Source organism: Colobus angolensis, unplaced genomic scaffold (assembly GCF_000951035.1).
Source record: "Colobus angolensis palliatus isolate OR3802 unplaced genomic scaffold, Cang.pa_1.0 Scaffold42, whole genome shotgun sequence".
Classification (NCBI taxonomy): domain Eukaryota; kingdom Metazoa; phylum Chordata; class Mammalia; order Primates; family Cercopithecidae; genus Colobus; species Colobus angolensis.
This window is the reverse complement of record NW_012117599.1, coordinates 2837870-2856394: the sequence shown is the minus strand read 5'-3', so window position 1 is coordinate 2856394 and position 18525 is coordinate 2837870. Positions and strand designations below refer to the sequence as shown.

The following is an 18525-nucleotide window of genomic DNA, read 5'->3' as shown; positions in this document are numbered from 1 at the left end:
CTGCTGGGAGACATGGAGGACTGCAGCTGGGAGACATGGAGGACTGCTGCTGGGAGACATGGAGGACTGCAGCTGGGAGACATGGAGGACTGCAGTTGGGAGACATGGAGGACTGCTGCTGGACTCCGGCCACCTGTGGGCATGGGCAGACAGGACCACCACATGACCCACCTGTGCTCCCAGAGCCTCACCTGAGGAGCCAGCCAAGAGCACAAGGGGACAATGAGAAGCGGTCACAGCCAGAGTCCCAGTGGTGGCAGGGAATCCCCCAGTGTCAGTTTCAAGTATCTACAAGGCCCAGGCAGGACAAAACCTTGTAAGGCTCCAGAGAGCCCTGCTCATCTCCCCACTCTCCTTCTTCCCCAGCTCTCAGCCCTCGGGAAAGCCCTCTCAAACCCCAACTCAGGCACCCTGCGTTCAGGAGTCAAAACCTGACTTTGCCCAGTGGCTACACTTCTTAATTACTGAATTAAAACTGATTATGGCCGGGTGCGGGGGCTCCCGCCTGTAATCCCAGCACTGTGGGAGGCCGAGATGGGCGGATCACGAGGTCAGGAGATCAAGACCATGCTGGCTAACACGGTGAAACCCCATCTCTACTAAAAAAAAAAAAAAATTAGCCAGGCAAGGTGGCAGGTGCCTGTAGTCCCAGCTACTCGGGAGGCTGAGGCAGGAGAATGGCGTGAACCCGGGAGGCAGAGCTTGCAGTGAGCAGAGATCGCACCACTGTACTCCAGCCTGGGCGACAGAGCGAGACTCCGTCTCAGAAACAAAAACAAAAAAAACTGATAATAACAAAAATGACCATGGTGAAATGCTGGTACCTGAGAAGGACTGGGAAGGTGCTGGAAGTCTTACAGTCTCTACCTGGGATAGGGGGACTGTGGAGACCAGGATCGGGCAGTGCTTTTCTCTGTCTAGAACCTGCAGGTGCAGTGCTCTGGTCCCTGCATAGGTGCAGCCCACCTCCCAGGAGCCGATGAGCGGCGTCACCCATCCCCTGCAGCTGCACTGGTGCCATTTCAGAGGGACGGCTTCAGTGCTTTCTCCACGGCAGCCATTAACCTTACGTGGGGAGCGGGGAGGTGCTGAGACCCTCTGTGCGCTCTCCCCAGGGCTCAGGAGAGAAGTAGGTTTGAAGAAGAGAAGACAATGTCTTCATGACAAGTGGGAAGTGTCCGAGGCCCCGCTGAGCAGGGCCAAGGATGTGGCAGGAGGTGAGGTCTGAGGTGGCAACAGTGTGGACCCGTAGCATGGGCAGCCTTGGGGGTAGATGTCCCGGGGACCAGGGGCACTGGCTGGTTACAAGAAACATCTACCAGAGCCTGGGGGCAGGGGGCAGATGTCAGCCCAGTTCTGAGGAACTGGGCCATCTGGTCAGCGGGGCACTTGGTATTAGCCAGAAAGGGGACCACATACTGTGAGCTCTCTCTTCAGGGTTTCTTTGGGCGGACGCTCAGAGCAGCATCAGGATCCGCGGGTGGCAATGCTGGCTGCGACTTGCGGTCACCTGGGGGTCCACCCCCACGGATTCGGTGGACCTGCCCAGGGTGAATCCAGACAGTGGGAGTGTTAAAGGCTGCCCAGGTGGTTCTAATGTGTGGCCAATGTAGAGATCCTGGGCTCTAGGACAGCAGCACTTCTCAAACTTAGGCGTATTTATGGATCTGATCAAAGTGACGCTTCCCACCCAGTGCATCTGGAATGATGGCAGCACTGCTGGTCCATGGACCACACGTGGAGTGGTGAGACTCCGGGTCTGCACTCTCCAACACAGAGCCACTAGCGGCACGTGGCTGTTGAAATGTAAATGTAAGCCAAATTAAAATGCAGTTCCTCAGTCACAGCAGCCACGTTTCAAGAGTCCAGGAGCCACGTATGTCTGGTTGACAGCACAGAGGGCATTTCCATCATTATACAAAGTTTCACTGGGCAGCACTGTTTCAGGGCTGTCACTAGCAAACAGCTTCTTTCTGAGACCCCGTAAGGGCTGTGCTCTTCCCAAAAATGGCTTGGGTGTCAAGGCACCGTAATACTTCACCTTTCTGCCTGTATGCCTGTCTCCCTCTATCAGCTGCTCGAAGTCGGAGTCTGCAGCGGATTTACCCTCTCAGTCAATGGGCAAATAATAACAATAGCTAACGTACAGTGAGCACTTACTAAGTGCCGAGTATTATGTTAAAATGCTTTACGCCTTAATTTTCAACAACAATCCTATTTAGCAAATAATAAAAGAAACTTAGGTTAAAGAACTTGCACAAAGGCATGTAGCTAGTAAACCGTGGAGGAGAGGTAGAGGCCGCGTAGGCTCACAGCAGCCCGCCCTCCCGAGTGTCATGCTGCACTGCAGTTCTCAGCTGGGGCAGGTGTGGGCCCCAGCAGACATTGGCAGTGCCTGGAGACATGTTTGATTGACACCACTGTGGTAGGGTGGGGAAGGGAGGTATACTAGCATCTGGCGGGAAGAGATGCTGAGCATCCTATAGTGCACAGGACAACTCCCCACATTTTGGGCTGGGACATCCAGCCCAAAATGTCAGCAGTGCCAAGACTGAGTAACGGTTGTTTGCCACTCAGTGAATAAGTTAAAATGGGGAGGAAGGGGTTTTATAGGACAGTCATGAGGTCATACCTCTTACTAAGAGATGGTATGTGATGTAGTGAATGAAGATTAGAGATCAAGAGGTCTGTGTTCAAATCCCAGCTTTGTTGCATGTTGGCCAAGTGACCCTGGACGAGTCACTTTATCCCATAAGACTCTGTGGTCCCATATCTAAAATGGGGATTGAAAATATCCTTACACTGCAAGGAGGGCTGTGAGGGTCATGATGAATACGATACTGCTCTGAAGACAAAGATGGAATAAACCTTAGCTGTGAACACTTCTTTAGTCAGGAGAAATGTCCCTACCTGGCTAGTGGTGGGTGAAGGAGGGCCCACATGTAATAGAGAAAGGGAAATCTGAGCTCCAAGGACAATGGCCGTCCCCGGAATGGATTAGTTACTCTTCTGTGGGCCACCCTAGACAGTTCTTGAATTCCTGCAGTTCCTGAAGATCTGAGGTGGGGAGACAAGGAATCTAAGGTGAGGCGTTTGTGTACATTTCAAAGTGTAACTGGAATAATTTTTCACCTTTTTCTCAATCATGTGCTCTAGCTCAAAGTCATTTTAAAATAACAGTGCCTTTCCCTTCCCATGTCCTTGTGAAGTCCCAGTTATATCAGCTGGTTGGGAGTGGAGACCAGCTGTCTCTGTGGAGGTAGACTGGTCAGTGCCTCCTGCTGGGAGGCTAGCTTTAACCGCACAGACAGTGGCAGTTTAGCAAATGTGCTTTCAGTCCAGCTCCTCCACTGACAACTCTGTGCCCTTGAGCCCGGCCCTGGCTCCCCCGGGTCTCCACTGTGGGATGTGGAGGTTGGACCAGGCCACCCTGGGATGTCTGCCAGCCTCGACATGCCAAGTGCTGGGCAGCTGTCCCAGAAGTCAGGAAAAGAGCCTGGTAAGTCATCTGTCCCTTGGGGTGCCCCCAGTACACATGGCTGGCCGGGTTCCTGGCCTCACTCCACACACGCACACAGATGTGACTCACGAGTGTTTTTTCTTTGTGAAGGCCCTTCTCACACATGTTACCTGTGGGCAGCAGATCCCCAAAGCAGGTGGAGTTGGGGCTCTGACAACAACCAAAGCAGACCCCGGGGCCCCGTTTGGGAAGAACTCACATCGGTTTCTACGGTGGGGACCTGGGCAAGCTCCTGCCCTGGGACGAGGACTGACACTCACCTGCACCCCGTGATTAACATGCTACCATGTGAGGCCCTCGGAAATACATGCTGCCACCGGGAGACTCTCTGACTCCCTCAGCCGCTTCACCGGGGAGGACGGCGCCTCCGGGCTCTCACTCCCTGGCCTCTTAGGATAGAAGCGTGCTACTAGGGCTGTCAAAGCAGCGGTGGCTTTTATCTTTCTGCCACGTGGAGTTGAAGCTTGTGTGAAAAGAGATATGTAGGCCAGGAGAAGGCGGGTTTCTGAGCATCAGCTGGGAAATTCAAACCACAGAAAGCCTGGCCTGGGAAAGCAGGAGAGCCGGCTGAGGAGCCCTTGGCAGTGCCTCCTGACCTGGGAGTCAGGTAAGGGATGAGGGCAGTCTGGCCCTGGCAGCCCCATGCGGGTGGCTGGGAAAGAAGCTCCCAGAAACAGTGTCCTTCTGTTTGCCCCTAGGCTGTAAGGTGAGTCTGTGTGGAGTCAGAGCCTCTGCACTGGCTGAGTGGTGCAGTTCCGCCTAGGAGAGGAGGTGGAGCAGGAGGAGGGGAGGCTCTGGAGGGTGGAGAGGAGAAGGAGATTGTGGTGCAGTTCCACCTAAGAGAGGAAGTGGAGCAGGAGGAGGGGAGGCTCTGGAGGGTGGAGGGAAGAGGGAGATTGTGTGGATGAGGGGAAGCAGTGGTTACAAAAGGCAAAGGGGCTGAGGCCCTAGGGAGGGTACACTTGAGGCTGTGGGGTAGTGAAGCGGTGGAAAGGGTCTGCTGGTGAGGGCGTCCGGGGCAGCTTGCTTAATCGCAGTGTGGAAACAGCGCTGTGTGCAAACTTGCCTCATTGTCTATGTGCACAGGGAGCTAGGCTGTTCTTCCTGGTCACTCTCAAGCACCTAGTGACTCCTGTCTTAGGGTGTTTTTTGTTATTTGTGTGCTTTTACTTCTAATTGAATAATAATATGCATGCAGAGAAGTGCACAGATCCTATGTGTATAGCTCAGTGCATTTCCACTGAACACACCAGACCAAGAAACAGAATGAGACCAGCACCCCAGAGGCCCTGCCGTGTCCGCTTTCAGCAGGCTGTGGAACGCATTCCTGATTGTGGACCATGGTGGCTGTCAGAGGATCCCTGTGGTCCCGATGGCTCTTGCAGGAGAGCCTGTCTCCATGCACTGGAGAGAAAGATTCAAAAAATCCTTCCTGTCTAGACTCAGCACCTTCCCCAGGGCCTGGTACCTGGTGGGCACTCACCAGGTCCAGTCCATTCTCATTGTCTAAGGAAGCTATGTTCTGAAGTCACCGCAAGCTAACTTAGCAAATGCTGAGTCACTGCTCCGGGAGGAAATGCAAGGTTAGCTTCCTGTGTGCCTCCTGCCACAGCATCAATAGATCGACGCATAACCTTGTTTTATGTGTAATTCTGTTTAAAGATGCTTTATTTAATATATATTTTTTGACGCATTGACACCAAACACACCACCAACAGCACTGTAAGTCTGGCCTGAATGAAGCTTATCTGACACACACATTGTCTCCATCAGGCGCATCACAGCCTCCTTGGGCTTAGGAACGCATTAGCACTCCACTTGGGGGCCTAACCAGCAGAATCACCAAGAAAACGTAGTGCCCAAAAATGTGGCACTGAGTAGACTACAAAAAAAAAATACTGTATATGGTGTAAGAGCTAAAACAGTAAGGCAGCGCATCACTGCTTGACCTCAGCTGGGAACTTGAACCTTGAGAAACTCAAATTTTTTGCTGCCCTGCACATGTCTGCAAATGACCATGCCAACACCATGTGTATTGATTTGGGGATTATAAATGTATTTTAGCGAGTAGGCGAATTCTCAAATACGGAGTCAGCGCACAGCGATGATTGACCCGATTTGTTGAATGAGGAAAGAATGGCGGTAAGCTTGAGGTGGAACTGGGACACAGCCCCGTCTCCTGTCAACAGTGGGGGCCTGCCCTGTGAAAAGCTCTTGCTCAGTCTCAAAATGCTCGGCACGGTTTTGAGAGGAAGCCTTGGGTGAGCATTACCACCCTGAGTTCCACAGCCGAATCACACCGCCTAGCTCTGGGACAGATGTGATGACGAGCGACTGTAGACTTTGCCAGCATATATTGATCAGGAGCAGCCTGTGAGTCAAGACTGACAACAGATCAATAAATGGCTTTTAAAAAACAAAACCCTTCAAGTTCTTTATCTAGGAAGCCTGACAAACCCTGCAGCGGTGGTGTGGCCCCATGTGTCCCCAGGGCCCGGGGCCCACCTCTGCCCCAGAAGTCCTCTTAGTGTCTGTAGTCGGGTCCCATTTCCACCAGGTCAACCACGGCCGTGGCAGTGGACCTGGAAGGCAGGCAGAACAGAGGACTGCGGCTCTATCGGTAGAAGCACCGAGGCACAGTGGCTGTGCTGGCTTCAGCTGGCCGTGAGAAACGGCGATGGTGCATCCACTTTAGATCCGAAGTCTGAGCAAACTCAGGCCTCTCTTCCACAGAGAACGTTGTGAAGACCTGGGAATGAGCTGTCGATGTGCATTTTTAGGATGGCAGCATAACAGAGAAAATTGGAAGTAGTGTATGCCAGAGTATGAAGTGTTCACACAGCTCCCTTGGGTGCTTGATTTATGGGAAGCTTTTTTCTCCTTTATACTTTTATCTGCTTTCTAAATCTGTACAATATGCTCGTGTACTTCTATGAACAAGAAAGAAATGTTATGAAAAGAAAAAGTTTCTTAAAAATTGCTGCATCGGGCCGGGCGCGGTGGCTCAAGCCTGTAATCCCAGCACTTTGGGAGGCCGAGACGGGCGGATCACGAGGTCAGGAGATTGAGACCATCCTGGCTAACACGGTGAAACCCCGTCTCTACTAAAAACTACGAAAAACTAGCCGGGCGAGGTGGCGGGCGCCTGTAGTCCCAGCTACCCCAGGAGGCTGAGGCAGGAGAATGGCGTGAACCCGGGAGGCGGAGCTTGCAGTGAGTGGAGATCCGGCCACAGCACTCCAGCCTGGGTGACAGAGCGAGACTCCGTCTCAAAAAAAAAAAAAAAAAAAATTGCTGCATCGGGCCAGGTGTAGTGGCTCACACCCATAACCCCAGCACTTTGGGAGGCAGAGGTGAGAAGATCATTTGAGACCAACCTGGGTGACACAGCGAGACCCCATCTCTACAATAATTAATTTTTAAAAAATTAGCCAGGCATGGCCGGGCACAGTGGCTCATGCCTGTAATCCCAGCACTTTGGGAGGCCAAGGCGGGTGGATCATGAGGTCAGGAGATCCAGACCATCCTGGCTAATATGGTGAAACCTCGTCTCTCCTAAAACATACAAAAAGCCGCACACGGTGGCATATGCCTGTAGTCCCAGCTACTCAGGAGACTGAGGCAAGGGAATCGCTTGAACCTGGGAGGCGGAGCTTGCAGTGAGCTGAGATTGCACCACTGCACTCCAGCCTGGGTGACAGAGATTCCATCTCAAAAAAAAAAAAAAAAAAAATGAGCCAGGCATGTGGCTCACACCCGTAGTCCCAGCTACTTGCAGGGCTTGCAGGCTGAAAAAATTGCTGCTTCAGAAAGGATACCATATACCACATTTTTTAGAGGCCTGGAAATCCTGCTGCCTTCCCTTAAGGCAGAGCCTCTGCTTTGTATCATCAGTCAAAAGGCCAGGAACCTGGGAATTTACATTGTACTACAGCTCGTTGCCTCTGGGAAGACTGTGTCCTTGACAGCCCTCAGCTTCCAGACTTAACAGCTGCGTCCCTGGTGTCATATGGGGTGTGGTCCACCACTGGGGTCCCACCCTGGCCCCTCAACTGGTCATTACAGAAGTCTTTCTGAAGGAAAAAAACAGTACCTTAGGGCTGAATTTTAATAGACACTAAAAGAACGAACCATCACCAATCAGAAGGTCAAAGTGAAGTGATAAGACGAACCTGTCCCACAGAGGCGTAGTTGAACATCTCTAGAAATGGTTTAACATTGAGGATTTTTGAAATGGTTCATTTTAAATCTTCCTGAATACAGATAGCTCAGTAATAATGCCAAATGTGGGTCTGAAAACTTTGTGGTTCTCTCTCCTACAGGGTATTTAGAGTTGTGTGTGAGGGGGTATTTTAAGAGTGATTCCTGAGAATGCAGATGAAAACTGGGCTCTCATCTCGGGCAGTGTGTCCTGCATCCAGGATGGCCAGACTCACCTAACACACAGCGTGTGCATGGAGGAGAGAGTGCTGCTGTGGATAGCGGGACGACAGTGCACACCGGTGTGGCTTGGGCCAGGCTCCCCCACGATGCAGCACCAGCAGGGCAGCCCCGATCAGACCCGCTGGCTCTCTCTCACAAGCTGTGGCAGACGTGACCAGGATGAGGCACCTGCCCTTGCAGGGCTTGCAGGCAGACTGGCACACACACAGCATTAAGACGGTCTTGCTAGAACCCATGGACAGTGTTCTCAGGGAGCCAAGAGTCAGCCTGGCTGCCTGGCCCTGCAAGAGGCTGGGGTGCAACCCAGTGCTTGCCATGCTTTTCTTATCACAACAGCCACGAGGGCTCACTGTCATGGCAGAATGGCTCACTGGTCTCCATCAGCTCCGGGGTAAGGTTTGACCAAAATTCTCCACCCCTCCTCCAGCGGGAACAGTGATAACAACACTAGCAACAACCACATAACAACAGCAGCTATTGAGGCAGCAGCTAACACCAGGTACTGCACTAAGGGCTTTCCCTGGATTCTCTCACACAGTCTTCACAGCCATGCTGAGAAATGTAGACAGTGGATATTTCACCTGACCTTCACAACCACACTGAGAGGTATAGACAGCGGCTATTTCACTTCACAATCACACTGGGAGGCCTAGGTCATGGATTATGTCTTGGAATCTTCACACTACACTGGCAAGTATAGATCGTGGGTTATGTCAAGAAATCTTCATAACCACAGCAGGAGGTGTAGACAGTGGGTTATCTCATGGAATCTTTACAGTCTGGGAGGTGTAGAGACTTCTGTTTCTTCATTTTACACTGAAATCGAGTCTCAGGGAGGTCCTGGAATTTGCCCAAGAGCACTAGCCTGAGGCCCTAAACTAGCTCTGCGGGCCCCAGGGAGGAAGCATACTTCATTAGCGCAGCCCGTTGAGCCCGGCCCCAAGAACAGGAGCCCTCAGAAGTTGGTGCTGCAGCAATGTCCTTTTCAGAATCAATCCTGGACTGCAGGGGGCATGTTAAGGAGAAGGAGGGATCTGGAGAAGAGCAAGCTTACCACCTGCTCCTTTGAAGGAATCCTGTCCTTAAATGACATCATGATATTTTCTCTGATCAAAAGTTGGTTTCCTGTGAGTTAAACGGAAGGAGCTCCGTTGCCGTCCCGGCGTCCTGCACCCTCTGCACCGTGCCTTCAGAGGAGTCCTGCTGCATCTGCCCTGCGGCAAACAAACTTGCGACCCTTCCTCCCAGGGCAGCTGCACCGCACGGGGAGTCTGGCTTTTCCACAATCCGCAAAGGCGATCACACAGATACAGACCCGGAATTGCTGGTCCCCGGTCTGTGAGAAATGCTCCTGGGCTGTTTGTGGTGAACCCAGGCACACTTGACAGCTTAAACTCATGGCCAGTTGGAGAGGAGAAATTGAGATGTCAGAGTCTTTAGCCAAATCCCCGGGAGATTAAGGTTGCCTGTGTATAGAGGCAGGAAGAGGTAAACAAAGGAGTGTTTTGAACTGGTTTATCTGAACTGAGGCCACATCTACATTATCCCGGGATTAATGACATTCTGAACATGTTTAATCTCAGAAGCTATTTTATGGTGCAGCCTCCACCCTGAATGTTCATGCTTGAGCGGCCACGTTGTAAGGTCTTCAGCCTCTGAAGCCTGCCTTTACCCTGCACATTGCCGGGGGCTTCAGCCCCTTCTCCTGCCCTCCCCAGGTGGAGTATGGCACAGATCCCAGAGCTCCTACACTGCCAGTGTGGGTGCCAGGCACAGGAGGTGAGCATACGGTTCGGAGAGGCCTCCTAGGCTCCTGCCACAGAGCAGAGTGGCTCAGCACACAGCTGCTCTGCCTGTGCTCGCTGGGGACAAAGGCGCAGCGTCTCTGAGCCTCAGCACTGTGGAAGGTGATGCTCAGCCCATCACCCCTTTCTCAGCTTACCCACTGAGAGGCTCCAGGTGGAATCTCAGGCATCTGTGAACTACATTAGGGAGCTGAGTGGGTTTTCTCCCTTTTTCCTGGTGTCTAGACCCCCATTTGCCATTCCCGCACTCCTCTGCCCATAAGGGTGGCCCTAGACAGTCCCTGTAATGAGGTCTAGAGATTACAGGGGCCCTCTTGCATTCCTGACAAGGAAAAAGGTGAGAAAGAAGAGAATACAGAATAAAAGGAAAGACCAGCAGTTGCAGGGAAAGAGGCAGGAACCAAAAAGGAGAGAAATGGTGGCGTGCTCATAAACCGGCCCACTGCTTGGTGACGCTGCTATTGCAGGTTGCCTTATCCCACAGCAGCACAGCCTGGCCCAGCCACGGCACCCACCCACTCCTGTGGGTCTGCAGTGAACACAGACACACGCATAAACACACACACAGTACAGCTGGAAACATTTGTACCCCACAGACAGGCAGCAGCAGGTGACCTTTCTGTGGTCGGGATGGAATTCTGCCAGCATGGTCTTGATGTAAGGAAAAGAAAATTTACTTCTTGCCAAGCTCAGCATTTAGAACTGTATCTGGACATAGTCTATGGCGTGTGTTTGTTCGGTAGTAAGAAATGCTTATGACCAAAGGCATACTTCAGTGGGGTAGATGGTCAGCTAGCAAATATGTCTAGTACCAAACACAGTGAGGCAAGTTTCTCAAGAGGTTACAGAGGACTTAGGAGAGAAACTGACCAGAACAGACTTGATGGAGGAGGTAGTGTCTGGGCGCCCTGGTGAACCAGCAGGGAGGATTCTAGAACAGGATATCCAAGCCCTTGTCAACTCTCTTGAGCTGTGGCCACAGCCTCCCTCCTAGCTTCCCAGCCTCTCGGCCCTCCGCAGTCAGACTGATTCTCCACACAACCTCCAGAGTAAGCCCGTGGTTTAAAACCCCCACAGCTCCTCCATGATAGACAGAAAAAAACAAAAAAAGACAGAAGAGACTCTTCCTTGGGACTGGTTTACACAACTCCTCCACCTGCCCGCATCCCCAGTCTGGAAGATTCTTCTCCAGATCCCAACCCAGAAGCACCCCTACTCCCACTCACCAGTGTCAGGCCCTGTGTCCACATAGCCCTTTGTAAATTTCAGCATTTTCCAGTTTCTACCACAGTTACTTGTTTGCATCTTGTCTCCCCAACTAGACTTTGAGCTTTTTGAAGGAACAATTTGTTGTTTATTTTTTCACTTCAAATATAAGGCAGTCCTTGCCCGTAGCAAACACTGAATGAATGGAAAGAAGAAAGAAAGGTGAAACAGGGAATGGAAAGAAGAAAGAAAGGTGAAACAGGAGAATGGAAATGCTGGGCTCTGGCTGGGAATAGAAAGTAGGGCTGGATTGTACACTAGGAAGTATTAGTAAGTTCAGCAATTCTGCCTGTTGGATCAGGAGTAGAAGAGAGAATGCTGGAAGGAAGTGATGACGGCTGAGGGTCAAGAGCAAGCAGGAGTTCCAGATTAGGAAAAAAAACTCAGACAAGGACCTAGAGAAGGGCCTCAGAGGCTGGAGGGATGCCTCAGGGGGACAGGCTCCCCCAGAGACGATGTGCAGCCACGTGAGAGCTGCAGGGGTGAAGCAGGTTGAGGACCAGGTTTGACCTTGGGATTTGGGGGTTGTTGGTTGGGAGGATGGAAACAGTGGTGTCAACTCGTGGCTGGTTCAGGAAGTGGCTGACGAGGCACAGGCAGAGGCCATTTGAGCTGAGGGTAGAGGAGAAGGGAGAACTGGGCCTTCAGGGGACAGTGAGGCTCCGTGGAGGCTTCAAGCTGTCAAGCTGTGGAAGACCAAAGCATTCTGCAAAGCTGCAGAGGGAGAGACTGAAGAGTCAGGAAAGGGGTAGGATGAGTCCAAGAAGTGGAGCAGGATTCCCAGGGGGCCAGTCAGGTGGAGGCCCCAGGGAGCAGCCAGAAACAGGAGTGGGAGCCGTCCCTGGCTGCCAGGGCCAGGGGAGATCCCGGGTGTGTGAGGCTGAAGGCCCTTCTCACTCCCAGCGGGAGACTGTAGCTTGCAAAGCCGTGGCCACCCCCCCGGCACCTCCTTGTTGACTAGGGCACTAAGGGAAAAGAATTCCAGCCTGGACTGGAAGTAGAAACAAAGAGAAAGTGAGTAACATCCTCTGCACGCCAGAGCAAGGAGTGGAATACATCAGGCCACAGAGAACAGTGACGTCAACTCCTCCTGGACATCTGCATGTGTTGCTGTGAAACGGTGCTGTTGTCACCCGGCTGACTCAGGCACACTGTAGAAGGGAACCGAGGAGAGGTGCCAGGTGGTTGGAGATCAGTTTCAGCCTTTGTTTTATCCCGTGGCAGGCAAACATCCAGAAGCAGGCTCATGGGGAACCTTGGGTTCTATGCTTTTGATGTACCTGTAAGAAGCCACTTATTGGCCAGGGGAGATGGCTCACGCCTGTAATTCCAGCACTTTGGGAAGCTGAGGCAGGTGAATTGTTTGAGCTCAGGAATTCGAGACCAGCCTGGGCAACATGGTGAGACCCCATCTCTACAAAAAATTCACTGGGTGTGATGTTGCATGACTGTAGTCCCAGCTGCTGAGGAGGCCAAGGTGGGAGGATCACTGGAGCCTGGTAGGCGAAGGTTGCAGTGAGCCTTGATTGCACCACTGTACTTCAGCCTGGGTGTCAGAGTGAGACCCTGTCTCAAAAAAAAAGAAAAGAAAAGCCACTTATTTAATCCACAGATTTCCTTTTTCTATTGATGAAGGTAATAAATTCTTATTGTAGAAAATATGAAAATACAGAAGAGTTGAAATGTAAGAGGAGGGGAATGATCCACAGTTTCACCACCTAAAGATAAGTGCAGTTAATACGGAAGGAGAGTCAACAAAGCATAGGGTGCCTTTTTTAGTTTTATTTTTATTTTTGAGACGGAGTCTCACTCTTGTCCAGGCTGGAGTGCAATGGTGTGATCTCTGCTCGCTGCAGCCTCCACCTCTCAAGTTCAAGCGATTGTCCTGCCACAGTCTCCCAAGTAGGTGGGACTACAGGCACTCACCACCACACCCGGCTGGTTTTTGCATTTTTAGTAGAGATGGAGTTCTGCCATGTTGACCAAGTTGGTCTAGAACTCCTGACCTCAGGTGATCCACCCGCCTTGGCCTCCCAGAGTGTTGGGATTACAGGTGTGAGCCACCACATCCAGCCAACATATGGTTTCAAAGGCACTGTTTCTTTTCTCTCTAGAACATTAAGGAAAGCAACTGTGACCAGTCTTTGGTGTCACTCTCTCCACAAAGGGAAGGTTATGCTCACAGTTGTTAGAAGACAAGAGGTTAATAGTGCGTCTACAACATTTGAACAGGAATCGGGTAGTATATCCAAAATGACAGGATTATATTAAAGAAATTGTATCTATTTGTGTACTTATTTTTATCTCCTTCCAGAAAGGATTCCTAGGAGGAAGTTGGCTTAAGTACACGCAGACCCTATAGAAACAGTTGCATTTAATTTTTTGTGACTCAGACTAGAGGAGCATAATCTCTCTGATGCATGTTTAATAAGAAAACAAAGTCCCCTAAAGAAAGTAATCCTCTCCCGGAGCCCCTGCAACCTGGAACCAAAGCAGTAGTGTTCTCTGTGCAGGAGACACAAGGGGTAAAACCGAAGAGGGAATAGGACTGTTTCTATAATCCTGTGCCTTTACCCAACAGAAAAGAGTCTGCCGCCTGCAGCAACAGGGCCTGGAGCTGATGGGCAGCCTGTGCCACCCTGGATCACCGTCACTCGGCAGAAGCGGCGAGGGACCTTGGACCAGCCACCCAACCAGGAAGACAAACCTGGCACACGGACCCTGAAGTCTGAACCAGGAAAGCAAGCCAAGGTGCCCGAGAGAGCCCAGTTGCTTAGAGCAGATACTTTCCATTCTGGGGGTGCAGGAGGGAGCAGTCAGCTGGGGCTGGGGTGAGGACCCCATAAGGACCACACGTCCTGCATGGGTGTCACTGTGATGCTTGTGGATGTGTGATCGAGGGCCAATGAAGCAAAATAAATGACTTGCCAAATCCTAACCTCCATGGTGGAGCATTCCGCCTGCCTTTGCATATGCTGAGCTGTTGGGATACAGAGCAGCACGTGAGTCACTTCGGCGGTGCAGACAGCTCTCTACTCCCTGCCTCCTTGGCAACGCAGCAGCTCAGCATCTAGAAAAATGGAAGGAGGTTAAAATAACTTCTGAGTTAGACACACAGCAATGATGTCAACAGCTCCATCCCAGCTCATCATGCTGTGAGGAGTGAGCCCTGCTCTTTGCTGCTCCACCGGCCACATGCTGGAGCTCCTCATTCCTCACCTGCGGCTGCAGGGCTGGAACCTGTGGTTTCGTTTCGTACTCTGAACTGAGGGCAGCTTTCACCAACCCAAACAACTATGCCTAGAATCAGGCCGAGGCTCGCAATTTTTGTATCCCCCAATAGCACGGTGATAAATCTGTGTGTTTCAGCCATGTGGGGAAGAGAGCCTGAGCCTGCAGTAGGACCTGCTTCCCCTCGTTTTAACTAGAACCTCCACTATACCCAGACTCGAAGACCCTCATGCAGGCGTGGGGCATTTAGAAAACAAGTAGTAACCAGTTTGGGACATCTGTAACTCTACCAACTGTCATAAAAATCACAAATCGATTCTAAACAAATCATCTTCACTCCCAAATGGAATCCCTGCCATCTGCCATCTGGCCCTGAAGCCAGGTGTGGGGACAGGAAGGAAGCCGTGATGCCCGTGTGCGCCAGGATAAGGTCGCATACTGGTCTGAGCACCAGCATCTGACCACTCGGTGTTAGTGAGCTGACACTGGGGTGCCCTCCCAAGAAAGTGCCAGCAGTGCAGGCATCTTGGACGGGCAGCCTTGCAGCTCCTTCACTTTGGGTGTGTTTGCCCCCGTCTGAATCACTGGTGACTTGGCAGCGTGTGTCTTGTGTCCCAGCAGGAGCCTGTGAAGCAAGCTGACTTTGTCCGCAGCAAGTCCTTCCTGATCACCCCCGTGAAGCCCGCTGTGGACCGGAAGCAGGGGGCAAAGCTCAACCTCAAGGAGGGGCTGCAAAGAGGGATCTCTTTGTCGCATCAGAACTTGGGTATGAAATCTGCAAACACGACCACATACTGTGAACTCATTTTCCTGGGTCGCTCCTGCCGTTTGGGTTTGGGTTTGGTTTGGTTTTTGCGAATTACTAGCCACACGGAGTTTTCTACTCAGCTCTTATAGAGATATAATTTACGTGTCATAAAACTCATCCATTTTAAGTGTACGGTTCATTAAGTATCAGGTTGACCCTTGAACACACAAGTTTGAACTGTACAGCTCTACTTAAATGCTGACTGTTTTCCAGCCAAACCCAGATGGAAAATTACCTGTATCCTTAGGATGTGAAACCTGAGAAAACAGAGGGCCGTCTTTTTGCATATGCGGGTTCCACGGGGCTGACCGCAGGACTTGAGTATTCATAGATTTTGGTATATGCAGGTGGGAGAGATCCTAGAACCAACCCCCAGCATACACCAGGGGATGACTGTATATTGACAGTGAGCAGGTATGTACTTACAGAGTCGCACAGCTGTGATGACAATCTAATTTTACAATATTTCCCTCACACTGAAGAGAAACCTCATGCCCATTTACAGTCACGTCCCACTCCCACTCCTAGCTCTAGACAACCACTAATCTACCCTGTCTCTATAGATTTGCCTTTTCTGGACATTTCTAATGAATGGAATCCTAATGTATGTGCCCTTTTTTATCTGGCATCTTTCACTGAACATAGCATCTTCAAGATATGCCTTTGTTGTTGCATGTATTGATATTTAAAATTTTTTAGGCCAGACGCCTTGGCTCACACCTATAATCCCAACACTTTGGGAGGCTGAGTCCAGCGGATCACCTGAGGTCAGGAGTTCAAGACAAGCCTGGCCAACATGCAAAACCCCGTCTCTACTAAAAATAAAAAAATTAGACAGGCATGGCGGTGCATGTCTGTAATCCCAGCTACTTGGGAGACTGAGGCAGGAGAATCGCTTGAACCCGGGAGACAGAGATTGCAGTGAACCAAGATTGCACCACTGCACTCCAGCCTGGGCAACACAGCAAGACTTCTGTCTCAAAAAATACATATGTATATACACGTACATACATATAAATACACAAATATACATATATATACACAAAAAATACATATATATGGAAATTTTTATATTTTTTAAATTGTGATAAAGGCACATAACAGAATTTACCATCCTAGCCATTTTTAAGTGAACAGTTCAGTAGTTTTAAGTAGAGGGACACTGTTGTGCAGCCCATCTGTAGAGCTCCTGCTATTTGATTTCCAAAGTCTCTCTCACCTCATTGCATTGCCAGAATTGTTTGAGCTTGTTCGTAAGTCTTTTTATCACATAAATGACATATTCTAGGCCCAAATCTTCCTCGCATGTTCACATATTATTGAATTTTCTGTTCGAGAACACAGTTAAGACCTCGATGTCTATTTCAAGAAACGCAAGAGGCTTAAGGGAAAATCCGAAGTTGCTGCTCATGTTTCTGTTTGTTTTGTCTCCCTTCCAAGCAGCTCAGTCTGCAGTGATGATGGAGAAGGAATTGCATCAGCTGAAGAGAGCCAGTTATGCCAGTACAGATCAGCCATCCTGGATGGAACTTGCCAGAAAGAAATCTCAAGCTTGGAGTGACATGCCCCAGATTATAAAATAGGTGGGCAGTGTGCTGATAAAGCATGTCCACCACCCTGACAAGCCACTTAGTTAAAAACTGCCAGTATGTTGTGACAAACAGACTGTGAAACTTAAAGACTGATTTTATCATCAAGTTATGACGAACTTGGGGAAGAGGAAGGAACCAGGCAAAACAAAGAGGATCAACACACAGCCATACTCCTGGGCCAGAGGGCCCAGAAACAAGAACAACACTGAAGAATTCCGGGAACCAGTTCCTGTGCCCAAAGGTACAAATGTGTCTTTTAGAATTCCCTTGATAAAGAAGCCTCAGACAAGGAAGAAAACAGAAATGAAGTTGGACACATAAATAGGACACCCAGCAAAGGCCAGAAGAGAAGCCCTTCTAGGAGAAGGGACATCTGTGCTTCCAGCTGAGATCAGCCCATGTCTCTGGTCGCTGTCTTGCCTGTGGATCCTGCCTTCTCTCATGTTTACTACGAGGCATGACATTCATGGCAAAACAGAGATGCCGTTTCCAAGAGCAGCTATAAAACAATCTGTTTTCCTAAAGACAGCCACTCTGAGAAGGAGATGAAGGAACATGGCAGGGTTCATCAATTCATAGACTGTTTCCAAAAATAATTTTTAAACTTTTCCACTAGGCATCTGTGTCTTTAACCACTGCACAATGCATTGCCTGTTTAATAAAAGGTTTCAAACATGCCTCTGTTCTAAGTGTAAATGTTATTTCTCAGATTTAGAGAACATCCTCCAGCGCTGAGTTAAATGCAGTGAATAGGGTTTTGCTTCATACATGCCTCATTTAAACTTCTGAATTGGGTTAATTATGGAGTCTGAGTTTTTGAGGTTTTTTTCCCCCCCAGTGAGAATTTTGGAAGACAGACAGTAATGTAGGGTTTTAACTCTTCATCTATTTAGTACGACATACTGAATATATAAAATTTCCTTAGAAGTTATCATTCTTTAGCATCTAATCCATGGAACCTGCATATTTCTGTTGAAAGCTGGGTTGCCAGTGCATCAGCCAGTCTGACCCCTGAATGTGGAATGTGGAAAAACCAGGCAGAAGGAAAACATATTTGAAATCTCAGAATTGTGTGGTTATATAATGCCTCTTTACTGTTTAAAACAGTTCCAATTTGTTCCTTTGAACAAGGTAGTCTCCATGGGAATACGCATAGCTGGGGGCATTTAGCCATCAGAATCGGTACAACTTCATGATGTACTATAATTTGATTTTGTATACCCTAGGGCCTTGCTACTATTATTGTCTTTTCCATCTTCATGAATAGTTTTTTGTTGTTGTTGTTGTTTTTGTTTTGTTTTGTTTTTGAGGCGGAGTCTCACTCTGCCGCCCAGGCTGGAGTGCAGTGGCGCGATCTCAGCTCACTGCAAGCTCCGCCTCCCGGATTTACGCCATTTTCCTGCCTCAGCCTCCCGAGTAGCTGGGACTACAGGCGCCCGCCACGTCGCCCGGCTAGTTTTTGTATTTTTAGTAGAGGCGGGGTTTCACCGTGTTAGCCAGGATGGTCTCGATCTCCTGACCTCGTGATCCGCCCGTCTCGGCCTCCCAAAGTGCTGGGATTACAGGCTTGAGCCACCGCGCCCGGCCCATGAATAGTTTTCTAGCTGTTAGTGCTACACAAGTTAATTGAGCCTACCTTTATTGAGAAAGTCCCGGGTCAGTTTTTTTCCCAACCAAATTGATTTACTGATTGCATTCTCTTGGAGAACGTCAATACTGAATTCCATGGTGAATATGCTCTAACACAAGAACTCCATCCGTCTAGCAAGCCGAGGCGTCTGTGAGTTGTTTTAACTGGCAAAAATCATGTTGGCTCTTATTACCCCCAAAGCATCGTTTCTCCTTAGCAGGTGATTTCAG

At 50.1% G+C, this 18525-nt stretch overlaps 1 protein-coding gene across 1 annotated transcript in view; it reads left to right on the top strand.

The window, feature by feature from the left end:
- Window positions 1-17342, top strand: part of KIAA1211L (KIAA1211-like ortholog) — a 75697-nt gene extending 58355 nt beyond the window's left edge. Inside the window, exons 9-11 of the mRNA XM_011956653.1 lie at window positions 13616-13797; window positions 14884-15031; window positions 16517-17342. Of these exons, the coding sequence (XP_011812043.1) occupies window positions 13616-13797; window positions 14884-15031; window positions 16517-16656 (470 nt within the window). The 3' untranslated portion in view covers window positions 16657-17342. The remainder of the gene's footprint in view (window positions 1-13615; window positions 13798-14883; window positions 15032-16516) is intronic.
- Window positions 17343-18525: the final 1183 nt, after the last annotated feature.